The sequence below is a fragment of the Malaclemys terrapin genome, chromosome 15 (genome assembly GCF_027887155.1).
Source record: "Malaclemys terrapin pileata isolate rMalTer1 chromosome 15, rMalTer1.hap1, whole genome shotgun sequence".
Classification (NCBI taxonomy): Eukaryota; Metazoa; Chordata; order Testudines; family Emydidae; genus Malaclemys; species Malaclemys terrapin.
Genome location: NC_071519.1, coordinates 2,705,581 through 2,729,060, shown reverse-complemented (window position 1 = coordinate 2,729,060; position 23,480 = coordinate 2,705,581). Strand labels below are relative to the sequence as shown.

Sequence of the window (23,480 nt, the reverse complement as noted above, 5' to 3'; positions counted from 1 at the left end):
AGAGGGGGGAGGGCTGGGGGAGGGAGGGATGAAGGAGGAGGGAGGGAAGGACCGAGGAGGGCTGGGGGAGGGAGGAGGAAGTGATGGGAGGGGGAGGAATGGAGGAGGGCAGGGGGGATGGCTCGACCGAGGAGGGCTGGGGGGAGGGAGGAGGAGGAAGGGAGGGGGAGGGAGGATGAAGGAGAAAGGCTGGGAGAGGGAGGGAAGGAGGAGGGGGAGGGCTGGGGGAGAGGAGGAAGGGAGGGGGAGGGGGGAGGAGGAAGGGGGAGGGCTGGGCTCGGGGGGAGGACCGGCCGGAGGGGGAAGATCACTCGAAGGGCACCGACCAGAGACTCGGAGCCCGGAGGAAGGAGCGAGCGCGGTGGGGGGGGGGGGGGCGGCGGAGGGATGCGGGGGGGCCCGCCCCGCACCGGCGTGGGGGGGAGGGGCCGGTAGGGGGCGCCGCGGAGCTGGGGGGGGGAGCCATGGGGCTGAACGGCGTGTCCCCCCCCTTCAGGAAGCTGGGCTGCTTCCCCCCCGTCATGTGCCAGTGCAAAGTCATTTGCAGCAACCGGACCCTGTCCCTGATGTTTGGGTGCAAGGTACCGCGGGGGGGGGGTGGATTTGGGGCGGGGGAGGGGTCGTGGGCAGACTAAGGGGGATGTGATGGGTCGGGGGGGGTGAAACCCAGTGGGGGGGCAGTGGATTGGAAGGGAAGGGGACCGAGCTGGGGACCGGGGGGGGGGCGGGAGAGGGGGTGAATTGGAATCGGGGGGGGGGCAAAGGTTTGAGTGGGTGGGGGCTGGAAGACAGGGGAGTTCGGGGGGGTGGAGTGTGAGCCTGGGGGTGGGGAAGGAGACGGGGTGGACATGGGTCCCTGGCGGGGGGGGGAATGTGCTGAGGGCCCCGGTTCTGATCCGGGTGGGTTCGGGTTCTGGGCTGGCCCTGCAGTCTGGGGGGCTGGCGCTGGGGCGGCTTGGGGCGGGGACGGCCCGGGGCCCGGGGCTGGTACCACTTTAGTAGCGTTGATAGTGGCAGTTTGGCTGGGACGCTGGTACCGGCCGAGCGGCAGTTCTGGTACCGGTCCGGCTGGGGCACCGGTACCGGCTGAGCCGCGGTTCTGGTTCTGGTACCGGTCCGGCTGGGGCACCGGTACCGGCTGAGCCGCGGTTCTGGTTCTGGTACTGGTCTGGCTGGGGCACCGGTACCGGCTGAGCCGCGGTTCTGGTTCTGGTACCGGTCTGGCTGGGGCACCGGTACCAGCCAAGCAGCGGTTCTGGTTCTGGTACCGGTCCAGCTGGCGCACCGGTACCAGCCAAGCAGCGGTTCTGGTTCTGGTACCGGTCCGGCTGGGGCACCGGTTCCAGCCAAGCAGCGGTTCTGGTTCTGGTACCGGTCTGGCTGGGGCACCGGTACCAGCCAAGCAGCGGTTCTGGTTCTGGTACCGGTCCAGCTGGGGCACTGGTACCGGCTGAGCAGCGGTTCTGGTTCTGGTACCGGTCTGGCTGGGGCACCGGTACCGGCTGAGCCGCGGTTCTGGTTCTGGTACCGGTCTGGCTGGGGCACCGGTTCCAGCCAAGCAGCGGTTCTGGTTCTGGTAATGGTCTGGCTGGGGCTCTGATACCGGCCGAGTGGTGTTTCTGGCACTGGTCCGGCTGGGGTATTGGTACTGGCTCAGCGGCGGTTCTGGTACCGGTCTGGCTGGGGCTCTGGTACCAGCCAAGCAGCGGTTCTGGTTCTGGTACTGGTCTGGCTGGGGCACCGGTACCGGCTGAGCCGCGGTTCTGGTTCTGGTACCGGTCTGGCTGGGGCTCTGGGTGGCGATTCTGGTGATGGTCTGGCTGGGGCTCCGGTACCGGCCGAGCGGTGGTTCTGGCACTGGTCTGGCTGGGGTTCCGGTACCGGCCGAGCGGCGGTTCTGGCACTGGTCTGGCTGGGGCTCCGGTACCGGCCGAGCAGTGGTTCTGGCACTGGTCTGGCTGGGGTTCCGGTACCGGCCGAGCGGTGGTTCTGGCATTGGTCTGGCTGGGGCACCGGTACCGGCTGAGCCGCGGTTCTGGTTCTGGTACCGGTCTGGCTGGGGCTCTGGGTGGCGATTCTGGTGATGGTCTGGCTGGGGCTCCGGTACCGGCTGAGCGGTGGTTCTGGCACTGGTCTGGCTGGGGTTCCGGTACCGGCCGAGCGGCGGTTCTGGCACTGGTCTGGCTGGGGCTCCGGTACCGGCCGAGCGGTGGTTCTGGCACTGGTCTGGCTGGGGTTCCGGTACCGGCCGAGCGGTGGTTCTGGCATTGGTCTGGCTGGGGCACCGGTACCGGCTGAGCCGCGGTTCTGGTTCTGGTACCGGTCTGGCTGGGGCTCTGGGTGGCGATTCTGGTGATGGTCTGGCTGGGGCTCCGGTACCGGCCGAGCGGTGGTTCTGGCACTGGTCTGGCTGGGGTTCCGGTACCGGCCGAGCGGCGGTTCTGGCACTGGTCTGGCTGGGGTTCCGGTACCGGCCGAGCGGCGGTTCTGGCACTGGTCTGGCTGGGGCTCCGGTACCGGCCGAGCGGTGTTTTTTTAGGAAAGTCACTGGGGTCAGATTCTGGATACTGTCTGGAAATTGAATTTGACCCCCCCTCCTCACACACACACCTCTGCCAGGTTGGAGGGATCTGGAGGGCTAGGTTGGGGGCTGGAGGGCTCTGTGGGGCTGGAGGAGAGGGGTTGTGGGATCTGCGTTAGGGGATTGGGCTGTGGGGGCTGGGCTGGAAGGCTCTGTGGGGCTGGGTTAGGGGGCTCTGTGGGGCTGGGTTAGGGGGCTATGCAGGCTGGAAGGCTCTGTGGGGCTGGGTTAGGGGGCAGGGCAGTTTCTAAGCCGTGTTCAGTCTTGGCTTCTGTGTCCTTAGCCTGTCCTGGAGGCCTGCGCGTCGGGGATTAAGGGAATTAATCCACTGAGACCAGCGAAGCTGGGTGGGAAGCACACGGGGCAGGCCAACGGCGGGGGGGGGAGCGGGAGCGGGGAAGACCCTGCTATCCCTGCCCCGGACCCCCAGCTCTGCCGGTGCCCCTCACTCCCGACCTGCAGCCCCTGCTAGCCCGGCCCTGCCTCCCCCAGCTCTGCCGGTGCCCCTCACTCCCGACCTGCAGCCCCCTTCCCATCATTCCCTTCTGGTGTTTCTCCCCTTCTCGGTCTGTCCTGGCAGCAGGTCGAAGCCGGAGTGTGAAGGGGGGCTGCATGTGTATTGGGGTATTATGGGAGGGGAGTGGGGGCTGGTGGATTAGAGCAGGGTGAGGGGCTGGGAGCCGGGACTCCTGGGTTCTCTCGAAATCCAATTCCCGGTTCTGCCCTGCCCGGCTGTGTGCCCTTCGACATGGCCCGCCTCCCTGCCTCGGTTTCCCTCCAGCCCTTTGTGTCATTATCCTGTTGCTTCCCTTGGGTCTGTGCAGCGCTCGGCCCCATAAGCTGGGAATTGGTGGCATTCGTTCGGGTGGCCCCGAAGAGCCAAAGCCGTTAAGGTGACTCCCAAACTGTCCACCACTAAACAGCTGGACAGACGCTTTGGGCGTCCAGAAACCCCAGCCTGCCTTGTCCCACGGCAAATGCCCCGATAAACCCCCTTTATTCACCAGCCAGGGAACCAGCTGAAACACCGGCAAGGTCGAGGATTAAGTAAAGCTTTAATTTTACGGACATCCCATGTTCCCTGTCCCTTTAGCCGGAAAAAAATCTCTTGTCTGACCGTCTTTTAGCTGGGATTAAAGATAGTAATAACTGTCCTTTTGGGGGGAAAACGCAGAAGATTGAGCTGGCTTGGAGCTAAAGTCCGGTCCTGTTTCCTGCAAGGCCAAAACAAGACAAACACGCACAGGAGGGGGAGAGAAAAGGCCTCTCACTTGGGATTAAACACTGTGACGGAGCAGGGAGCAGGGCAGATTTGACCTGGGAATGTTGCAGGGGGGTTGCAGTGGGGATGTGGGACTTCCCTTGAAGGAAGCTACCTGAGCTGTAACCTGAGCCAGGAACGGGGGTGGGGAGAATTAACACCTTCTGCCCGGGAGACTGAACAAAGGAGAGGAGCAGCGGGAGGAGTTTTGAGTTTAGTTTCGGTTGGGGCTGGGTGGTGCAACGCAGGGAACCCCAAGCTGGGGTCTAAGCTCCCTGAACCTCCCAGAGGGACCTAATTGAGGGGGTCTGGTCGTACCTACACGCTCTGCTTGAGACTGTGTTCCTGTCCTTAAATAAACCTTCTGCTTTACTGGCTGGTTGAGAGTCGCAGTGAATCTCGGGAAGAGGGGTGCAGGGCCCTGACTCCCCCACACTCCGCAACAACTTCTCTCCCCCCTTCGAGACTGAACTGAGCGGGGTCACTCTGACCAGTGACCTGGGGAAGTTCAGGGCTCCCTCTCCGGGACAATGCGTCCGCTATCAGGTTGTCACGTCCCTTCACATGGACCACGTCCATGTCATAATCCTGCAGGAGCAGGCTCCATCTCAGGAGCTTGGCGTTGGCTCCTTTCATCTGGTGCAGCCAGGTCAGGGGAGAGTGGTCGGTGTGCACGGTGAAGTGACGCCCAAAGAGATATGGCTCTAGTTTCTTGAGGGCCCACACCATGGCCAGGCATTCCTTCTCGATGGCCGCGTAGTTCTGCTCCCAGGGTAGCAACTTCTTGCTCAGGTACACGATGGGGTGTCTCTCCCCCTTTTCATCCTCCTGCATTAACACCGCCCCCAGTCCTGTGTCTGAGGCGTCGGTGAACACCATAAAGGGCTTGTCAAAGTCTGGGTTTGCCAGAACTGGGCCACTGACCAGAGCCTCCTTCAGCACCCGGAGAGCCTCCTGGCACTCCTCGGTCCAGACCACCTTGTCTGGCTTCCCCTTCTTGCACAGCTCAGTGATGGGGGCGGCTATGGCGCTAAAGTGGGGCACGAACCTCCAATAGTACCCTGCCATCCCAATAAAGGCTTGGACCTGCTTTTTGGTTCGAGGAGCGGGCCAGTCTCTGATCACCTCCACTTTGGCTGGTTCCGGCTTTAGGCAGCCGCTTCCCACCCGGTGGCCTAGGTAGGATACCTCAGCCATCCCCACCTTGCACTTCTCCGGTTTTACGGTCAGCCCAGCCTTCTGGAGTCGGTCCAGCACTTGTCTAACCTGGGATATGTGGTCCTCCCAGGTCTGGCTAAAGACACAGATGTCATCGATATACGCCACGGCAAAACTCTCCATCCCCCTCAGTAGCTAATCCACCAGGCGCTGGAAGGTGGCCGGCGCTCCCTTGAGGCCGAAGGGCAGGGTCAGGAACTCATAGAGCCCCAGAGGGGTGACAAAGGCCGATTTCAGCCTGGCATCTGCATCCAGCGGCACTTGCCAATAGCCCTTTGTAAGATCCATGGTGGTAAGGTACCGAGCACCTCCCAGCTTGTCTAGGAGCTCGTCCGGCTTGGGCATGGGGTAGGCATCGGCTACAGTGATGGCATTGAGCTTCCGATAGTCCACACAGAACCGGATCGACCCGTCCTTTTTGGGGACTAGCACCACCGGCGAGGCCCAAGGGCTGGAAGACGGCTGGATCACCCCCAAAGCCAGCATGTCATTGACCTCTCTTTCCAGGTCCTGAGCAGTTTTCCCTGTGGCTCGGAAGGGGGAGCATTTTATAGGCGGGTGCGATCCTGTCTGCACCCGGTGGACAGTCAGATTAGTGCGTCCAGGCTGGTTGGAAAACAGCTGTTGGTACAGATGCAGCACCCCTCCGATCTCAGCTCGCTGGGCAGGGGTTAGCCGATCAGAGAGGGGAATTGCTTCCAGGGGGAAGCCAACTCTTGTCCCAGGGAATAGATCTACTAAAGGGTCATCTCCCTGCCCCTCCCAATGTCCACACACGGCCAACACCATATTCCCCCTGTCATAATATGGCTTCATCATATTCACATGGTACACCCGGTGGTGGTGTGCCCGGTTCGACAGCTCCACCACATAGTTTACCTCGTTTAGTTGCTTGACAACCTTGAAGGGCCCTTCCCAAGCGGCCTTGAGTTTGTTTTTCCTCACGGGGATGAGGACCATCACCTGATCCCCAGTGGCGAAGGCGCGGGCCCGTGCTGTGCGGTCATACCAGACCTTCTGCTTCCTCTGGGCTCTGGCCAGATTCTCCCTGGCCAGGCCCATGAGCTCGGCAAGTCGTTCCTGGAAGGTCAGGACATACTCCACCACCGACTCTCCGTCAGGAGTGGCCTTCCCCTCCCATTCGTCTCTCATCAGGTCCAGGGGCCCCCTTACCCGCCTTCCATATAGCAGTTCGAAAGGCGAAAACCCGGTAGACTCCTGGGGTACCTCCCTGTACGCAAACAGCAGGTGAGGTAAGTACTTGTCCCAGTCCTGCGGGTGCTGATTCATAAATATTTTCAGCATCATTTTTAGCATCCCATTGAACCTCTCCACCAGCCCGTTGGAGTGGGGGTGATATGCTGAGGCCCAGTTGTGCCGGACCCCACATCTCTCCCACAAGCACCGGAGTAGGGCCGACATGAAGTTGGACCCTTGGTCCGTCAAGACTTCCTTGGGGAACCCCACTCGGCTGAAAATGGTCAGCAGCGCATCCGCCACAGTGTCTGCTTCGATGGACGATAAGGGCACTGCCTCGGGGTAGCGGGTGGCGAAATCTACCACCACCAGGATGTATTTCTTCCCAGACCGGGTCGTCTGGCTGAGAGGTCCCACTATGTCCATGGCCACCTTCTGGAAAGGCTCCTCTATGATGGGCAAAGGTCTCAATGCTGCCTTCCCCTTGTCCCGGGCCTTCCCCACCCTCTGGCAGGGGTCACAGGATCGGCAGTACTGCCGGACGTTGGTGAAGACCCCGGGCCAGTAAAAGTTCTGTAGCAGCCTCTGCCTGGTGCGCCGGATCCCCTGGTGCCCTGCGAGAGGAATGTCATGGGCCAGGTACAGTAGCTTGTGGCGAAACTTCTGGGGAACCAACAGCTGCCTCCTGATCCCCCACGACTCCACTTCCCCCGGGGGAGCCCACTCTCGGTACAGGAACCCCTTCTCCCACAGGAACCTCTCCTTGCATCCTCTCCTCATGGTCTGTACCACACTGAGGTCAGCCAGGCCCCTTAGCTTCCGCAGGGAGGGGTCCTTCTGCAACTCGGCCTGGAACTCGGCGGCTGGGGAAGGGATGGGGACCTGCTCCCTCTCGTTGGCTGGGTCGGAAGCCCCAGCCACCCCGAGGCCTGTCCTTGGGTGTTCCCTCCCCACCCAGGAAGGGTTCGGTGCCTCCGGTGGGACATCCTTCCCAAGGTCAGGGCGTAGTGCCCCTCGCCGGCTCTGGCTACGGGTCACGACTAAGGCGGTCTGGGGGCTGCTTGGCCAGTCCTCTAGGTCCCCCCCCATCAACACCTCAGTGGGCAAATGGTGGTGCACTCCCACGTCCTTGGGGCCCTCCTTGGCCCCCCATTTCAGGTGTACCCTCGCTACGGGAACCTTGAATGGGGTCCCGCCCACCCCGGTCAGGGTCAGGAAGGTGTTGGGCACCACCCGATCTGGGGCCACCACCTCGGGCCGGGCCAGTGTCACCTCTGCGCCCATGTCCCAGTATCCATAAACTTTCTTCCCATCCACCTCCAGGGGAACAAGGCACTCGCTCCGCAGGGACAGCCCCGCGCCCACCCTGTAAACGGAGAACTTTGAATCCGGAGCATCTGGCCCCCCAGAGAAGCTGGCCTGGGGCCCTTCTCTCTCTTGAGCAGTTGATAAGCTGCCAGCCCCTCTTGCGTGAGAAGCCTGCCCCTCGTCCGTCTGGGCCTCTACCAAGTTAACCCAGTGCGGGTTCGGTCTGCTCAGTCTGTCCTTGAGCTTGGGGCACTGGGCCCGAACGTGGCCTCTTCGGCCGCAGTAATAGCAGCTCAGGTCCCGTGGGTCCCCTCGAGCCGGTCGGTTGTCCCTGATGCTGGGCATTCCCCGTGGGAGAGGATTCCCCATATTCCCCCTTTGGGAGGTCCCAGGGTGACTCTCTCTCTGCATCGCGGCGGGCCTGTTCCTTTGGGGCTCCTCCCTGCCACCCCCTGACCAGCTCTTTACAAACTCATCAGCCAGCTGCCCTGCGTGTCGCGGGTTCTCTGGCTTTCTGTCCACCAACCACAGCCTCAGGTCGGATGGGCACCGCTCATACAGTTGCTCCAGTACCAGCAGTTTAATCAGGTCCTCCTTCGTCTGGGCCCCACCAGCCCACTTGCTGGCGTATCTTTCCATGCGGGCGGCTAGTTGCAGATATGAGATCTCAGGGGTTTTATCCTGACTCCGGAACCTTTCCCGGTACATTTCAGGAGTCAGCCCAAACTCACGTAGCAGGGCCTTTTTGAATAGTTCGTAGTCTCCTTTCTCTGCCTCTCCCAGTTGGCGGTACAATGCCACGGCTTTGGGGTCCAGTAAGGGGGTAAGGACCCGGAGTCTGTCCGCGGGATCAACCCGGTGCAGCTCGCAGGCCGTCTCAAAGGCCTCCAGGAAGTCATCCATGTCCTCCCCCTCCTTGCGTGGGGCCAGGATGCACTTATCAAAGCTCCGTGCAGTCCTGGGTCCCCCCTCACTCACCGCAGCCGGGGGTTCACTGCCCCTCAGTCTCGCCAGTTCCAGTTCATGCTGACGCTGTCTCTCTTCATGCTGTCTCTGTTGTTCACGATCCTCCAGCTCTCTCAGTTTTAGCTCTTTCTCCCATTCCAGCCAATTCCGCTCCACGGATGCCGAACGTCGCCGGGAGGATCCTCTGCTGTCCGGCGAGCTTCGCCGGGAGGGTCCCCTGCTGGCCGGGGGGGCCACGGCGCCTTCGGTATTTGCTGGGCTCCTCCCCACCCTTCCCCTAGGCTTAGGAAGGAGGGGTCTCGGGAAGCCCTCAGCAGCCGGCTGACCACTCCCAGCTGGGACAGACTCTGGTGCCTGCGCTGCATTTGCCAGGCTGCTTCCCTGAGACACAGGGATCAGTTCATTCGCGCGATCTTCCGCCTCCAGCCGGGCAATGAGCTGTGCTTTGGTGAGCCTCCCAATGCACAGCCCCCTCTGCTTGCACAGCTCCACCAGGTCGCTCTTAAGCCGCTTGGCATACATCTTCCTGCTGGCCACTCACCGGCCTGTGTGCTCACAGCTCCCCACAGTTCCCAGGGGGACCCCTAGTGTGCCAGCCCTTCTCGAGGTCACCACCTCTCTGCCAGGGTCGAGCTGCAGACTCCTCCGCCCCTGGGACCACTCGCTGTGATCCCCCCGGGGGACCCTGTTACTGCAAATGTCCTTCTCACTGGTCACACACTCCCAGGGGTAATAACCGTATCTCTCTCACTCTTCAGCACGCCTGGTCCCCGTCAATCCCCCTTCGTTTTACTGCTCCCCAGTCACTTACTGCAGGAAGCGCCGTCCACGGGGTGCAGTAGATCCCACCGCTGCCACCAGTTGTTGCGGAGTGTGGGGGAGTCAGGGCCCTGCACCCCTCTTCCCGAGATTCACTGCGACTCTCAACCAGCCAGTAAAGCAGAAGGTTTATTTAAGGACAGGAACACAGTCTCAAGCAGAGCGTATAGGTACGACCAGACCCCCTCAATTAGGTCCCTCTGGGAGGTTCAGGGAGCTTAGACCCCAGCTTGGGGTTCCCTGCGTTGCACCACCCAGCCCAAACCGAAAGTAAACTCACAACTCCTCCCGCTGCTCCTCTCCTTTGTTCAGTCTCCCGGGCAGAAGGTGTTAATTCTCCCCACCCCCGTTCCTGGCTCAGGTTACAGCTCAGGTAGCTTCCTTCAAGGGAAGTTCCCCCTCCTCACTGCAATCCCCCTGCAACATTCCCAGGTCAAATCTGCCCTGCTCCCTGCTCCGTCACAAACACACAAAAGGAAGTCTTTTTTTTTCACACAACGCACAGTCAACCTGGGGAACTCCTCACCAGAGAATGTTGTGAAGGCCAAGACTAGAACTGGGGTCAAAAAAGGACTAGATAAATTCATGGAGGACAGATCCATCGATGGCTATTAGCCAGGCTGGGCAGGGATGGTGTCCCTACCTCTGTTTGCCAGATGCGGGGAATGGGCGACAGGGGATGGATCACTTGATGATTCCCTGTTCTGTTCGTTCCTTTTGGGTCCCTCTCTTGGCCCGGTTGGGTCAGGACACCTCAGGATCAGGACAATGTGTTGTGTTGGGCATAGGCGCTGACTTTGTGGGTGCTCCACTCCTGGAGAAACCATGGGGGGAAAAAGGTGGGTGCTGAGCACCCACCGGCAGCCCCCCATCAGCTTCCCACCCCCGCAGCACCTCCCGCCCGCCGGCGGCCCTGCCGATCAGCGCCTCCCCCACCTAGCGCCTCCCGCCCGCTGTGGATCAGCTGTTCCACAGTGTGCAGGAGACGCTGGGGTGGAGCGGGAGGAGCGGGGACGGGGTGTGCTCAGGGGAGGGGACGTAATGGGGCAGGAAGAGGCGGGTCAGGGATGGGAAGAGGCAGGGTGGGGTCGAAGGGGTGGAGTAGAGGCGGGGCCTGGGGCAGAGCCACGAGAACACTACCCCCAGCACATTAGAAAGTCACCACCTGTGGCGTTGGTTGTTTGCCTCGGGTGGTCTTTGCCTTAAGTGGCAACTTGGGGAATGGGGTCGGCTAGTATGTTTGTGTTGTTTTTTCCCTCTGATCTTGCAGGCCTAATGGTGCTATGGGTAGATCCTGGGAACCCAGGAGTCAGTAGGGGTTGTGTTGAGTCATCTCTGTGTTGGGTCATCTTTGTTTTGGAACTTTGCATTGGGTCATTTTTGTGTTGCACCGTCTTTACATTGGGTCTTTGTGTTGAGTCATTTTTGTGTTGGGTCTTCTTCACATTGGGTTGTCTCTGTGTTGAATCATGCTTATGCTGGGTCCTTGCGTTGGGTTGTCTTTGCGTTGGGTCGTCCTTGCATTGGGTCATCTTTGTGTTGGGTTGTCTTTGCATTGGTTTGTCTTTGTGTTGGGCCATCCTTATGTTGGGTCATCTTTGCATTGGGTCTTTGTGTTGGGTTGTTTTTGTGTTGGGTCGTCTTCGCATTGGTTTGTCTCTGTGTTGGGTCATCCTTATGTTGGGTCTCTGCGTTGGGTTGTCCTTGCGTTAGGTCATCTTTGTGTCGGGTCATCTTTTTGTTGGGTTGCAGCTTGGGGAATGGGGTCAGGTAGTCTGTTTGTATGGTTTTCTTCACTTTGATCTCGCAAGCCCAACGGTGTTATGGGTCCTGGGAGATGGTGGGGTTGGCAGCCAGAATGGTGAAGTTTGCTGCAGCGGTTGTCGGCAGACAGCTGCTGCTTCTGCTGATTTCTCCCCCAAAGTCTTTTCTTTTAAGAACCCTAACGGGCGGGCTGGGTGGAATCACCCAAGCCTTCATTATCCTGCCTGCCAATTAGGCATAATTTTCAACAAATCAGTTGTGGTCCGTTGATTTGGGGTCCCATGCTTCTCTTGTTCATCAGGCATGACCTTACCAGAGTCTTTATCGGGGGTCTTTGTGTTCGGATTAATTCCATTTTCGGTCTCCCTGTGGCACCCATTTTCCAATCAACATTTGTTGTTGTGACACCTCGTGAACGTTCACTCACTTTTCACTGTGGAGCTCACAATTAGGGTCAATTTGGAGGCCCAATCAGTGGAGGGGCCTGGGGTCTGTGTACTACATTGGGGCCCTGATTTCACGCTGAAAAAATCTTGGCCAAACCCCAAACTATTTTAATTCAGAAATGCTTCCTGGGAGCGGTTGATGACATGACTCATGCTCCTCTATAGCCCCTCCTCCCTGGCTGGATACATCTCCCATAATGCACCGCGTTTCCACCCCCCCTCTTCCCGTGCCACCATGGGAGTCCCTGACTGTGGTGCATCATGGGAGAAATAGCCCAATTGGGGAACTCCAGAATCAGCACCTGAATGTCAACTCTCATGAGCTTCTCTGGCAGCATTTCCAGGGAGAATTTCCCCCCCACCCCAATGTTTTCAGATTTTGGGCATTGGGTTTTGTCATGCAATGTGGGGGAGTCAGGGTCCTGCGCCCCCCCTTCCTGAGATGGCTCCAGTTTCTTAAGGGCCCACACCATGGCCAGGCATTCCTTCTTGATGGCCGCGTAGTTCTGCTCCCGGGGTAGCAACTTCTTGCTCAGGTACACGATGGGGTGTCTCTCCCCCTTTTCATCCTCCTGCATTAACACCGCCCCCAGTCCTGTGTCTGAGGCGTCGGTGAACACCATAAAGGGCTTGTCAAAGTCTGGGTTTGCTGGAACTGGGCCACTGATCAGAGCCTCCTTCAGCGCCTGGAAAGCCTCCTGGCACTCCTCGGTCCAGACCACCTTGTCTGGCTTCAACGGACAATAAGGGCACTGCCTCGGGGTAGCGGGTGGCGAAATCGACCACCACCAGGATGTATTTCTTCCCAGACCGGGTCGTCTTGCTGAGAGGTCCCACTATGTCCATGGCCACCTTCTGGAAAGGCTCCTCTATGATGGGCAAAGGTCTCAATGCTGCCTTCCCCTTGTCCCGGGCCTTCCCCACCCTCTGGCAGGGGTCACAGGATCGGCAGTACTGCCGGACGTTGGTGAAGACCCCGGGCCAGTAAAAGTTCTGTAGCAGCCTCTGCCTGGTGCGCCGGATCCCCTGGTGCCCTGCGAGAGGGATGTCATGGGCCAGGTACAGTAGCTTGTGGCGATATTTCTGGGGTACCACGAGCTGCCTCCTGATCCCCCACGACTCCACTTCCCCTGGGGGAGCCCATTCTCGGTATAGGAACCTCTTTTCCCACAGGAACCTTTTCCGGCCACCTCTCCCCATGGTCTGTACCGCACTGAGGTCAGCCAGGTCCCTTGGCTTCCGCAAGGAGGGATCTTTCTGCACCTCGGCCTGGAACTCGGCAGCTGGGGAAGGGACGGGGACCTGCTCCCTCTTGTTGGCTGGGTCGGAAGCCACAGCCCCCCTGAGTCTTGTCCTTGGGTGTTCCCTCCCCACCAGGGTAGGGTTCTGTGCCTCCGGTGTGACATCCTTCCCGAGGTCAGGGCATAGTGCCCCTCACCGGCTCTGGCTCCAGGTCACGACTAAGGTGTTCTGGGGGTTTCTTGGCCAGTCCTCTAGGTCCCCCCCATCAACACCTCAGTGGGCAAATGGTGGTGCACTCCCACATCCTTGGGGCCCTCCTCGCCACGGGCACCTTGAATGGGGTTCTGCCCACCCCTGTCTGGGTCAGGAAGGTGTTGGGCATCACCTGATTGGAAGCTACCACCTTGGGCCGGGCCAGCGTCACCTCAGCGCCCGTGTCCCAGTATCCATAAACTTTCCTCCTATCCACCTCCAGGGGAACAAGGCACTCGCTCCGCAGGGACAGCCCCGCGCCCACCCTGTAAACGGAGAACTTTGAGTCCGGAGCATCCAGCCCCCCAGAGAAGCTGGCCTGGGGCCCTTCTCTCTCTTGAGCAGTTGATAAGCTGCCAGCCCCTCTTGCGTGAGAAGCCTGCCCCTCGTCCGTCTGGGCCTCTACCAAGTTAACCCGGTGCGGGTTCGGTCTGCTCAGTCTGTCCTTGAGCTTGGGGCACTGGGCCCGAATGTGTCCTCTTTGGCCGCAGTAATAGTAGCTCATGTCCCGTGGGTCCCTTCGAGCCGGTCGGTTGGCCCTGACACTGGGCATTCCCCTTGGGAAGGGATTCCCCATATTCCCCCTTTGGGAGGTCCCTGGGTGACTCTCTCTCTGCATCGCGGTGGGCCTGTTCCTTTGGGGCTCCTCCCTGCCACCCCCTGACCGGCTCTTCACAAACTCATCGGCCAGCCGGCCCGCATGTTGCGGGTTCTCTGGTTTTTTGTCCCTCAACCACAGCCTCAGGTCGGATGGGCACCGCTCATACAGTTGCTCCAGTACCAGCAGTTTAATCAGGTCCTCCTTCGTCTGGGCCCCATCTGCCCACTTGCTGGCGTATCTTTCCATGCGGGCGGCTAGTTGCAGATATGAGATCTCAGGGGTTTTATCTTGACTCTGGAACCTTTCCCGGTACATTTCAGGAGTCAGCCCAAACTCACGTAGCAGGGCCTTTTTGAATAGTTCGTAGTCCCCTTTCTCCGCCTCTTCCAGTTGGCGGTACAATGCCACGGCTTTGGGGTCCAGTAAGGGGGTAAGGACCCGGAGTCTGTCCGCGGGATCAACCCAGTGCAGCTCGCAGGCCGTCTCAAAGGCCTCCAGGAAGTCATCCATGTCCTCCCCCTCCTTGCATGGGGCCAGGATGCACTTATCAAAGCTCCGTGCAGTCCTGGGTCCCCCCTCACTCACCGCAGCCGAGGACTCGCTGCCCCTCAGCCTCGCCAGTTCCAGGTCATGCTGCCTCTGCCTCTCTTTTTCCTCCCGTTCATGCTGTCTCTGTTTCTCACGATCCTCCAGCTCTCTCAGTTTTAGCTCTTTGTCCCATTCCAGCCGCTTCCGCTCCACGGATGCCGAACGTCGCCGGGAGGATCCTCTGCTGGCCGGCGAGCTTCGCCGGGAGGGTCCCCTGCTGGCCGGGGGGGTCACGGCGCCCTCGGTATTTGCTGGGCTCCTCCCCACCCTTCCCCTAGGCATAGGAAGGAGGGGTCTCGGGAAGCCCTCAGCAGCCAGCTGACCACTCCCAGCTGGGACAGACACTGGTGCCTGCGCTGCATTTGCCAGGCTGCTTCCCTGAGACACAGGGATCAGTTCATTTGAGTGATCTCCCTCCTCCAGCCGGGCAATGAGCTGTTCTTTGGTGAGCCTCCCAATGCACAGCCCCCTCTGCTTGCACAGCTCCACCAGGTCGCTCTTAAGCCGCTTGGCATACATCTTCCTGCTGGCCACTCACCGGCCTGTGTGCTCACAGCTCCCCACAGTTCCCAGGGAGACCCCTAGTGTGCCAGCCCTTCTCGAGGTCACCGCCTCTCTGCCAGGGTCGAGCTGCAGACTCCTCCGCCCCTGGGACCACTCGCTGCGATCCCCCCGGGGGACCCTGTTACTGCAACAGTCCTTCTCACTGGTCACACACTCCCAGGGGTAATAACCGTCTCTCTCTCACTCTTCAGCACGCCTGGTCCCCGTCAATCCCCCTTCGTTTTACTGCTCCCCAGTCACTTACTGCAGGAAGCGCCGTCCACGGGGTGCAGTAGATCCCGCCGCTGCCACCAGTTGTCACAGAGTTTGGGGGAGTCAGGACCCTGCACCCCTGGCTTCCTGCGATTCACCGTGACTCTCAGCCAGCCAGTAAAGTAGAAGGTTTATTAGATGACAGGAACACAGTCCCAAGCAGAGCGTGTAGGTACGACCAGAACCCCTCAATCAAGTCCTTCTGGGGGGTTCAGGGAGCTTAGACCCCAGCTTGGGGTTCCCTGCATTGCACCACCCAGCCCCAAACTGAAACTCCCAAATCCCTCCAGCAGCTCTCTTCCCCCTCCCCTCTGCTCCTCCTCTCCTTTGTCCAGTCTCCCGGGCCGAAGGTGTCATTTCTCCCACCCCCCCTCCTGGCTCAGGTTACAGCTCAGGTAGCTTCCTTCAAGGGAAGCCCCCCACCCCCAATGTAACCCCCTGCAACATTCCCAGTCAAATCCGTCCGCTCCCTGCCCCGCTCCCTGCTCCGTCACAGGTTTTTCGATAAAACATTGAACTTTCCCATGAGAAGCAAGGACGCTTCACAGGGGAGACGGGGAAACAGTTTGTCAAAAACTCTGAAAGGAGTTTTTAGGCAGAACGTTTTGGGTCATATTTATATTGGGTCTTTGCACCCAGTTACCTCTGTAATGGGTCATTGGGTCTTTGCGTTGGGTGATCTTTCCATTAGATCTTTGTGCTGGCTGGTCTTTGCTCTGAATCAGTGTTGCTTTGGGACATCTTCGTATTGGGTCATTGCGTTGGGTGGTCTTTGTGTTGGGTCAACTTATGCTGGTTTGGAGAGTCACCAGATGGTCCAATCGCTGGTGGGGTGGGAAGCAAAGAGGAGGGCCCTTGTACAGAGGGAACTGGATTGGAGGACAAGCTGGGCAGAAACAAAGAACAGGGGTTGTGATCTGGCCACACGGAAGGTTAGAGAGAGTGCCAAGAAGAGCCAGAAAAAATGATCAGAGGATTGGAGAAGATGCCTTACGCTGAAGATGCTCCATCTGTTTAGCTTCTCCAAAGAACAGTGGAGGGGTGACTTGATTACAGGATCAAAATCCAAAGTACCAAAGGGCTCTTGAATCAAGTGGAGACAGGTAGAACTAAAACCAAGGCTACAAGTGAAAGCCCAACAAATTCAAACGGGAAATAAGGCCCTAATTTCTAACAGTCAAGGGGAACCAACTCCCAAGGGAAGGGGTGGATTCTCCATCCCTTGATGGCTTCCAGTGATGCTCTTTCTGGAAGATACCGTAGCTCAGTGATCCCCAACCTGTTTCATCTGGCGGGCGCCAGACGACGAGCCACTGCGGACCGTGGCCGGTGGATGACCATCCTCCTAAATGCCCATCAATAGGCGTCGCCGCCGATAACCAGCGTCATCCAGAGGTGTCGCCGCCGAAAATCGGCGGCATTTCAGCGGTGACGCCTCTGGATGACACTGCTTGTTGGTGGCATTTCGGCGGATGCTTGTCTGCCGGCCAGCACCACGCTGAGGACCACTGATCTAAAGGTCTCTTCAGGCCTATGGATCTATGAATTCCCCATCATTTTCCTCCAGATCATTGACAAAGATGTTGACTAGCATTAGACTCCTTGAGCCCTGTACATTCAACCTTCCACCCTGTTGGCCGATCGTCTTCCCGTTGACTTGTCTTTGCCTTGGGTCCTCTTCGTGTTGAGTTGTCTTGGTTCTGGAGTTGGTGTTGGGTGGTCTCTATGTCGAGTCAGACTTCTTGGCGTTAAGTGGTCTTTGCGGTGAACGGCGACTTGCCAAATGGGGTCAGTTGGCCTACTTGTGTGGTTTTCTGGTTTAATATGGTGGACGCTGGTTTGTGTCGACATTATTGGGGCTGGAATTTCAGAAGGAGATAGCTCTGTCTGAGGCTCCAAAAATTAGCGATGAATGTACTCCGTCCATCTATTCAGCATCCTATACCAGGCCGATTCCCGTATTATCTGAGAAGCGTTGCGTGGTAGAATTCAGTTATGATGCACTCTGTTAATTTATATTTCTCGTCTTGTGTTAACGAGCCCAATAACAAGCTCGCTCCAGGGAGACCCTAGATCCAGATTTCTGGCTCTCTACTGTACAGAGTATTTAAGGTCGATATGGTCCAAAAATGGTGAGACGCAATGTCCTCAGATGAGGACAATCCATCAGGTTGGCCCCGATTTCACATGCAGGGAACGATGGCCGGGGCAGACGGTTGGGTTGTATCCCAATCCTACGCCGCTAAAAGTGGGTTGCCCTGTTGGTTGTGGGGTGAGAGGCTTTGCTTATGAAAAAGCACACCAATGATTTTCTTCCTCTTCTTAATTAACAAAATAACGAGCTGACACCCGAGGAAGCCCTGAATACATTTCTGGCTTTCTGCTGCGGGGAGTTTTTTTAGCTAGAGGAATTGAAAAATTTTGGGGGGGGGCAACAAAAGACTTTTTTTGCCAATGATATCTGGTTCTGGGGTGCCAGTCCCCGTTCTGCTACTGGCCTGTTGTGTGACCAAGGGCACGTCCCCAGCTCCCTGACTCAGTTTCCCATCCCGCCTGCTTAGACAGGGAGCTGTGCGGAGCCTGGGCTGTCTCTCACTCCGTGCAGCGCCGGGCACAATTGGGGCCCCCCCCACCCGATCGTGAATCTAAACAAAGTGGTTGAACTCCGCTATTTTCAGTGCCAATTAGAACTGGGGTGTAACCCCCCCTGCCCGGGGTAAAAGGGTGCTTGGTGGGGGAGCAGGCGATTTGGGGGGCCAGGGAGGGGCCAAGGGGAAGGGGTGTTTTAGTGTAAGGTGGGAAGGCAGGAAGCCCAGCAGGGGGCACTGTGGGACAGGGGGCAGAGGGGGCCCATCAGGGGGCACTGTGGGGCATAAGGGGGCTAGCAGGGGGCACTGAGGGGTAGATGGGGGCCAGCAGGGGACACTGTGGGGCAGAGGGGGGCCGACAGAGGATGCAGTGGGACAGAGGGGGACACCAAGGAGCACCGTGGGGCAGAGAAGGGCAAGCAGGGAGCGCCGTGGGGAAGAAGGGGGCTGGCAGAGGGCACTGTGGGGCAGAAAGGGGCCACCAGGGGGCGCTGCAGGGCACAAGGGGGTCAGGAGGGGGCACCGTAGGGCAGAAGGTGGCCAGCAGGGAGCGCCATGGGGCAGAGGAGGACAGAAGGGGGCACCGTGGGGAAGAAGGGGACTGACAGAGGGTGCAGCAGGGCAGAAGGGGGCCAGCAGGGGTGGCTGTGGGGCAGAGGGGGGCAGAACGGGGCACCGTGGGGAAGAAGGGGGCTGGCAGAGAGTGCGGCAGGGCGGAAGGTGGCCAGCAGGGAGTGCCGCGGGGCAGAGAGGGACAGAAGGGGGCCAGCAGAAGATGCCATGGACCTGAGGGGGCTGCCAGGGGGCACTGGGGGGCAGAGGGGCACAGCAGGGGCTGCCGGGGGGCAGAGGGGGGCTGCCAGGGGGCAGAGGGGCCCAGCAGGGTGCCGTGGGGCAGAGGGGGTCCAGCAGGGTGCCGGGGGGCAGAGGGGGCCCAACAGGGGGTACCAGGGGGCAGAGGGCCCAGCAGGGGGCGCTCATGGCATGCTTGTCGCCCCCCAGAAATATCGCTACCAAGATGAGGACAGCCCGCCCCTGGAGCAGAGCCCGGCGCATCTCCCCAACCAGGTAAAGGCCCCCGAGCTGGTGCACGTCTCGGAGAAGAACCTGTCCCAGATCGAGAACGTCCACGGCTACGTGTCCCACTCCCACGTCTCCCCCATGAAGGTAGGAAGGGGGGCGGGGGGCGCCCGGCCAGCACAAGGGGGCACCGGCCCAGCCCCCCTCACCCCCGCCCCCCACTCCTCCCCCGCCGGCGAGTGTGTCAGGGACGGGGGGGCGCTGGCTGTGGGGCAGTGGGTATCTCAGTGGGTCGGGGTGTGTCGCTCTGTGTGTGTGTGTGGGTGGGTGTGTATGTGTGGGTCTGAATGGATCTGGGTATGTCACTGTGTGTGTGTGTGTGTCAGTGGATCTGGGTGTGTCGCTGTGTGTGTGAGTGGATCTCTGTGTCACTCTGTGTGTGTGTGTGTGTGTGTGTGAGTGGATCTGGGTGTGTCGCTCTGTGTGTGTGTGGGTCTGGGTGTGTCGCTCTGTGTGTGTGTGTGTATCTGGGTGTGTTGCTCTGGGTGGGTGTGTGTGTGTGGATCTGGGTGTGTCGCTCTGTGTGTATGTGTCTGTGTGGGTCTGAATGGATCTGGGTATGTCGCTGTGTCAGTGTGTGTGTGTGTGTGTCAGTGGATTTGTGTCATTCTGTGAGTGTGTGTGTGAATGGATCTGGGTGTGTCGCTCTCTGTGCAGGTGTGTTTGGGGGGGCTGGCTCTCTGGGAGTGGGTGTTAGTGGATCTGGGTGTCTCTATGTGTGTGTGTCGCTGTGTGTGTGTGTGTGTGTGTTAGTGGATCGGGGGGGTGTAAGAGTGGATCTATGTATGTCACTCTGTGTGTGTGTCAGTTTGTGTGGGTGAGGGTCTGCGTATCACTAGCTGTGTGTGTGTGTGTGTCAGGGAGTGTCACTGGCTCTATGAGAGTGTGCATCAGTGGATCTGGATGTGTCGTTCTCTGGGTGTGTGTGAGTGAATCTAGGTGTTGCTTAGATTCATAGATTCATAGATTCTAGGACTGGAAGGGACCTCGAGAGGTCATCGAGTCCAGTCCCCTGCCCGCATGGCAGGACCAAATACTGTCTAGACCATCCCTGATAGACATTTATCTAACCTACTCTTAAATATCTCCAGAGACGGAGATTCCACAACCTCCCTCGGCAATTTGTTCCAGTGTTTAACCACCCTGACAGTTAGGAACTTTTTCCTAATGTCCAACCTAGACCTCCCTTGCTGCAGTTTAAACCCATTGTTTCTGGTTCTATCCTTAGAGGCTAAGGTGAACAAGTTCTCTCCCTCCTCCTAATGACACCCTTTTATATACCTGAAAACTGCTATCATGTCCCCTCTCAGTCTTCTCTTTTCCAAACTAAACAAACCCAATTCTTTCAGCCTTCCTTCATAGGTCATGTTCTCAAGACCTTTAATCATTCTTGTTGCTCTTCTCTGGACCCTCTCCAATTTCTCCACATCTTTCTTGAAATGCGGCGCCCAGAACTGGACCCAATACTCCAGTTGAGGCCTAACCAGAGCAGAGTAGAGCGGAAGAATGACTTCTCGTGCCTGCTGTGTGTGTGAATGTCAGTGGATCTGTGTGTGTTTCTGTTTGTGTGTGTCTGAGTGTATCAGTGTGTGTGTGAGAGAGACGGTGTGTCAGGGTGTGCATATCACTAGCACCCTGTGAGTGTGTCAATGTGTGTGTGTGTGTTGGCAGATCTGTGTGTCTGTTTCAGCGTGGGTGGGTCAGTGTGTGTCTGTGTGTGTCAGTGTGTGTGTGGGTGTCAGTGTGTGCATACCACTAGCTCTCTGTGAGTGTGTAAGTGGGTCTGTGTGTGTGTGAGTGTCAGTGTGTGTCCGGATGTGCGTTTGTCAGTCTCTCTCTGTGCATGTGTTCATGGATCAGTGTGTAAGTGTTGGTCTGTGTGTGTATCTGTGTGTGTGTGTGTGTGATGTGCCTGGGGGTGTGTTGGGGTTGTCAGTGTGTCTATCATAGGGGGTGTATGTGTCAATGTGTATCTTACTGTGTCTAAGTGTGTGTGTCAACACAGTGTGTCGTGGGTGCGGCTGTGCATTTTTGAGTCCATGTCTGTGCGTTTCTTAATGTGTGTGTGTGTGTGTGTGTGTCACACTGGGTACTGTGTGTCAGTTTTAGCATGTGCCTGACTCTGCCTGTGTGTGTGTGACAGTCACTGAGTGTGTATTAGCAGATCCTTGTGTGTGTCTGTTTCAACGTGTGAGTGTGTAGCTGTGTGTGTGTGTGAGAGAGAGAGAGGTGTGGCATTATGTGTATCTTAGTGTGTCAGTATGTATCTTAATGTGGGTGTTTGATAGTGTGTGGTCAGTTGTGTATCTTAGTGTGTGTGTGTGTCAGAGGTATGTCATAAAGAGCTGGGTGTGTTCTGTGTGTGTCCATGTGTAGCTCAGTGTGTGTGTATTAGGGAATGTCTGTGTCACTCTGTGTCCGAGTGTATCACAGTGTCGGTGTCCGTGGATGTATCTGAGGGTGCCAGTGTGTTTTGTGTGTGTATGTGCGCACACTCACATGTTTGTGGAGGGATACTTCACACACACAGACAGAGCACAATTTACTAGTCACCAGGAGAAAATCAGCAACAAGGACGCCTGGGTTCTCTCCGGTTTCAGAGTAACAGCCGTGTTAGTCTGTATCCGCAAAAAGAACAGGAGTACTTGTGGCACCTTAGAGACTAACACATTTATTAGAGCATAAGCTTTCGTGGACTACAGCCCACTATAAGCTTTCGTGGACTATGCATCCGAAGAAGTGGGCTGTAGTCCACGAAAGCTTATGCTCTAACAAATGTGTTAGTCTCTAAGGTGCCACAAGTACTCCTGTTCTTTTTGGGTTCTCTCCCCGGCTCTGGGAGGGGAGTGGGGGCTGGTGGGTTAGAGTGGGGGGGGCTGGGAGCCAGGACTCCTGGGTTCTCTCCCCGGCTCTGGAAGGGGAGTGGGGGCTGGTGGGTTAGAGCAGGGGAGGCTGGGAGCCAGGACTCCTCGGTTCTCTCCCCAGCTCTGGGAGGGGAGTGAGGGCTGGTGGGTTAGAGCAGGGGGGCTGGGAGCCAGGACTCCTGGGTTCTCTCCCCGGCTCTGGAAGGGGAGTGGGGGCTGGTGGGTTAGAGCAGGGGGGGCTGGGAGCCAGGACTCCTGGGTTCTCTCCCCAGCTCTAGGAGGGGAGTGGGGGCTGGTGGGTTAGAGCAGAGGGGGGCTGGGAGCCAGGACTCCTGGGATCTCTCCCCGGCTCTGGGAGGGGAGTGGGGGCTGGTGGGTTAGAGCAGGGGGGCGGGAGCCAGGAATCCTGGGTTCTCTCCCCAGTGCTGGGAGGGGAGTGGGGGCTCGGGGGTCGGAGCTGGGGAAGGTGGGGGGGCTGGAAGGCAGCGAGATTCCCCCCCCCCCCAGCTCTGCCTGGAGCCTCTCTGGCCACATGTGAGGGGTGAGTCTTGCCCGGCCTCTAGGGGGCAGTGTGTCGGGTTGGGGGCGTATGTGGAAATCCCGACAGAAGGAGACGGAGCAGGACTAGGGCAAGAGGTTCACTGGGGAGTGTCTGGTGAGGCGGTGTGTGTGTGTAGCTGGGTGTAGACATAGTGGGGGAGGGATAGCTCAGTGGTTTGAGCATTGGCCTGCTAAACCCAGGGTTGTGAGTTCAATCCTTGAGGGGGCCACTTGGGGATCTGGGGCAAAATCAGAACTTGGTCCTGCTAGTGAAGGCAGGGGGCTGGACTCAATGACCTTTCAAGGTCCCTTCCAGTTCTAGGAGATGGGATCTCTCCATTATATTGTGTGTGTAGCTGGGTGTAGACATAGTGTGTGTGTGTGTGTGGGGGGGGGGGTAGCTGGGTTCACACATGGTGTACACAGCTGTGTCTCTACAACGTGTGTGAATATTGGGTGTGTGTGTCTAGGTGTGTGTGTCTCTTTCTAGCTCTGTATCCCTCCCTCCCCCGCGCCCCTCAGCCGCCCCTCCCTGCGCAGCTTCCATCTGCCCCATGGCGAGGTATTTATAACGGGGGTGGGGGTCAGACCCCAGTTATGGGGGGCAGAGATCCTGGCTGGGGTGGGGGTGGGGATTTCTACGCTGGCATCTCAGACCCAAGGAGAAGTTTGTGGGGTTTCTGGGGGGCTGGGGGGGCAGCTTGGCCTGGGGCTCGATTTGGGGGGTGACATTTGGACTTGAGGGGAGAAGATGTCAGAACGGTTGAGGGGATCTAGCTGGGCGCAAACTCTGGGGGGGCGCTGGGGGGGTTGGGATGAAAGTGGGGGGGTGGATGTGGGATGACATTTTCAGGGTGCTGTATGAGCTGCCAGGACATTTTGGGGGTTCAGTGTAGGGCACTGGATAAAAACTTGGGGGGGGGTGTTATGAAACAAGGGATCCAGGTTTTTTGGGGGGTGTCCTAGGGGGTGGTGGAATAACCTTTGGGGAGTTCAGTTCTGAAGGGCAAATGGTTTCAGGGTGGGGTCTGGGGGGCTGTGGAGGTGAAGGCTGGAAATGTTGGGATACAGAGGGGGGCCGGAGGGGGAGGCATGTGATCCAGGGGGGCCTTGGGGAACAGCTTGGAATTTGCAGGGGCTTGTTTTCAGGGCACACATGATGGGTCATTCCAGCCCAGTTTTGGGGTGTTGTTTTGCTGCATCCCGCTAATGGCTTTTGGGTGTGTTGCATTCACAACATCCCAACAGGCATTTAGGACAGGCTGGCAGGGCAGGGCTGGGCTGGCAGGGGCCATGGGTCAGGAGTGTGGGGCACCGGCGGGGCAGGAGGGGCTGGACTGTGGGGGGGC

General features: G+C 58.7%; 1 protein-coding gene across 4 annotated transcripts in view; it reads left to right on the top strand.

Moving 5' to 3' along the window:
- Positions 1 to 23,480, top strand: part of DLG4 (discs large MAGUK scaffold protein 4) — a 91,596-nt gene that overhangs the window by 39,980 nt on the left and 28,136 nt on the right. Inside the window, exons 1-2 of one of the 4 annotated variants that reach the window (XM_054005532.1) lie at positions 472 to 581; positions 18,650 to 18,715. In XM_054005532.1, the coding sequence (XP_053861507.1) occupies positions 522 to 581; positions 18,650 to 18,715 (126 nt within the window). In that variant the 5' untranslated portion in view covers positions 472 to 521. Of the gene's footprint in view, positions 1 to 471; positions 582 to 18,649; positions 18,815 to 23,480 lie in introns of those variants that run through there. The other 3 variants (XM_054005530.1, XM_054005533.1, XM_054005531.1) reach the window with 3 other exon arrangements.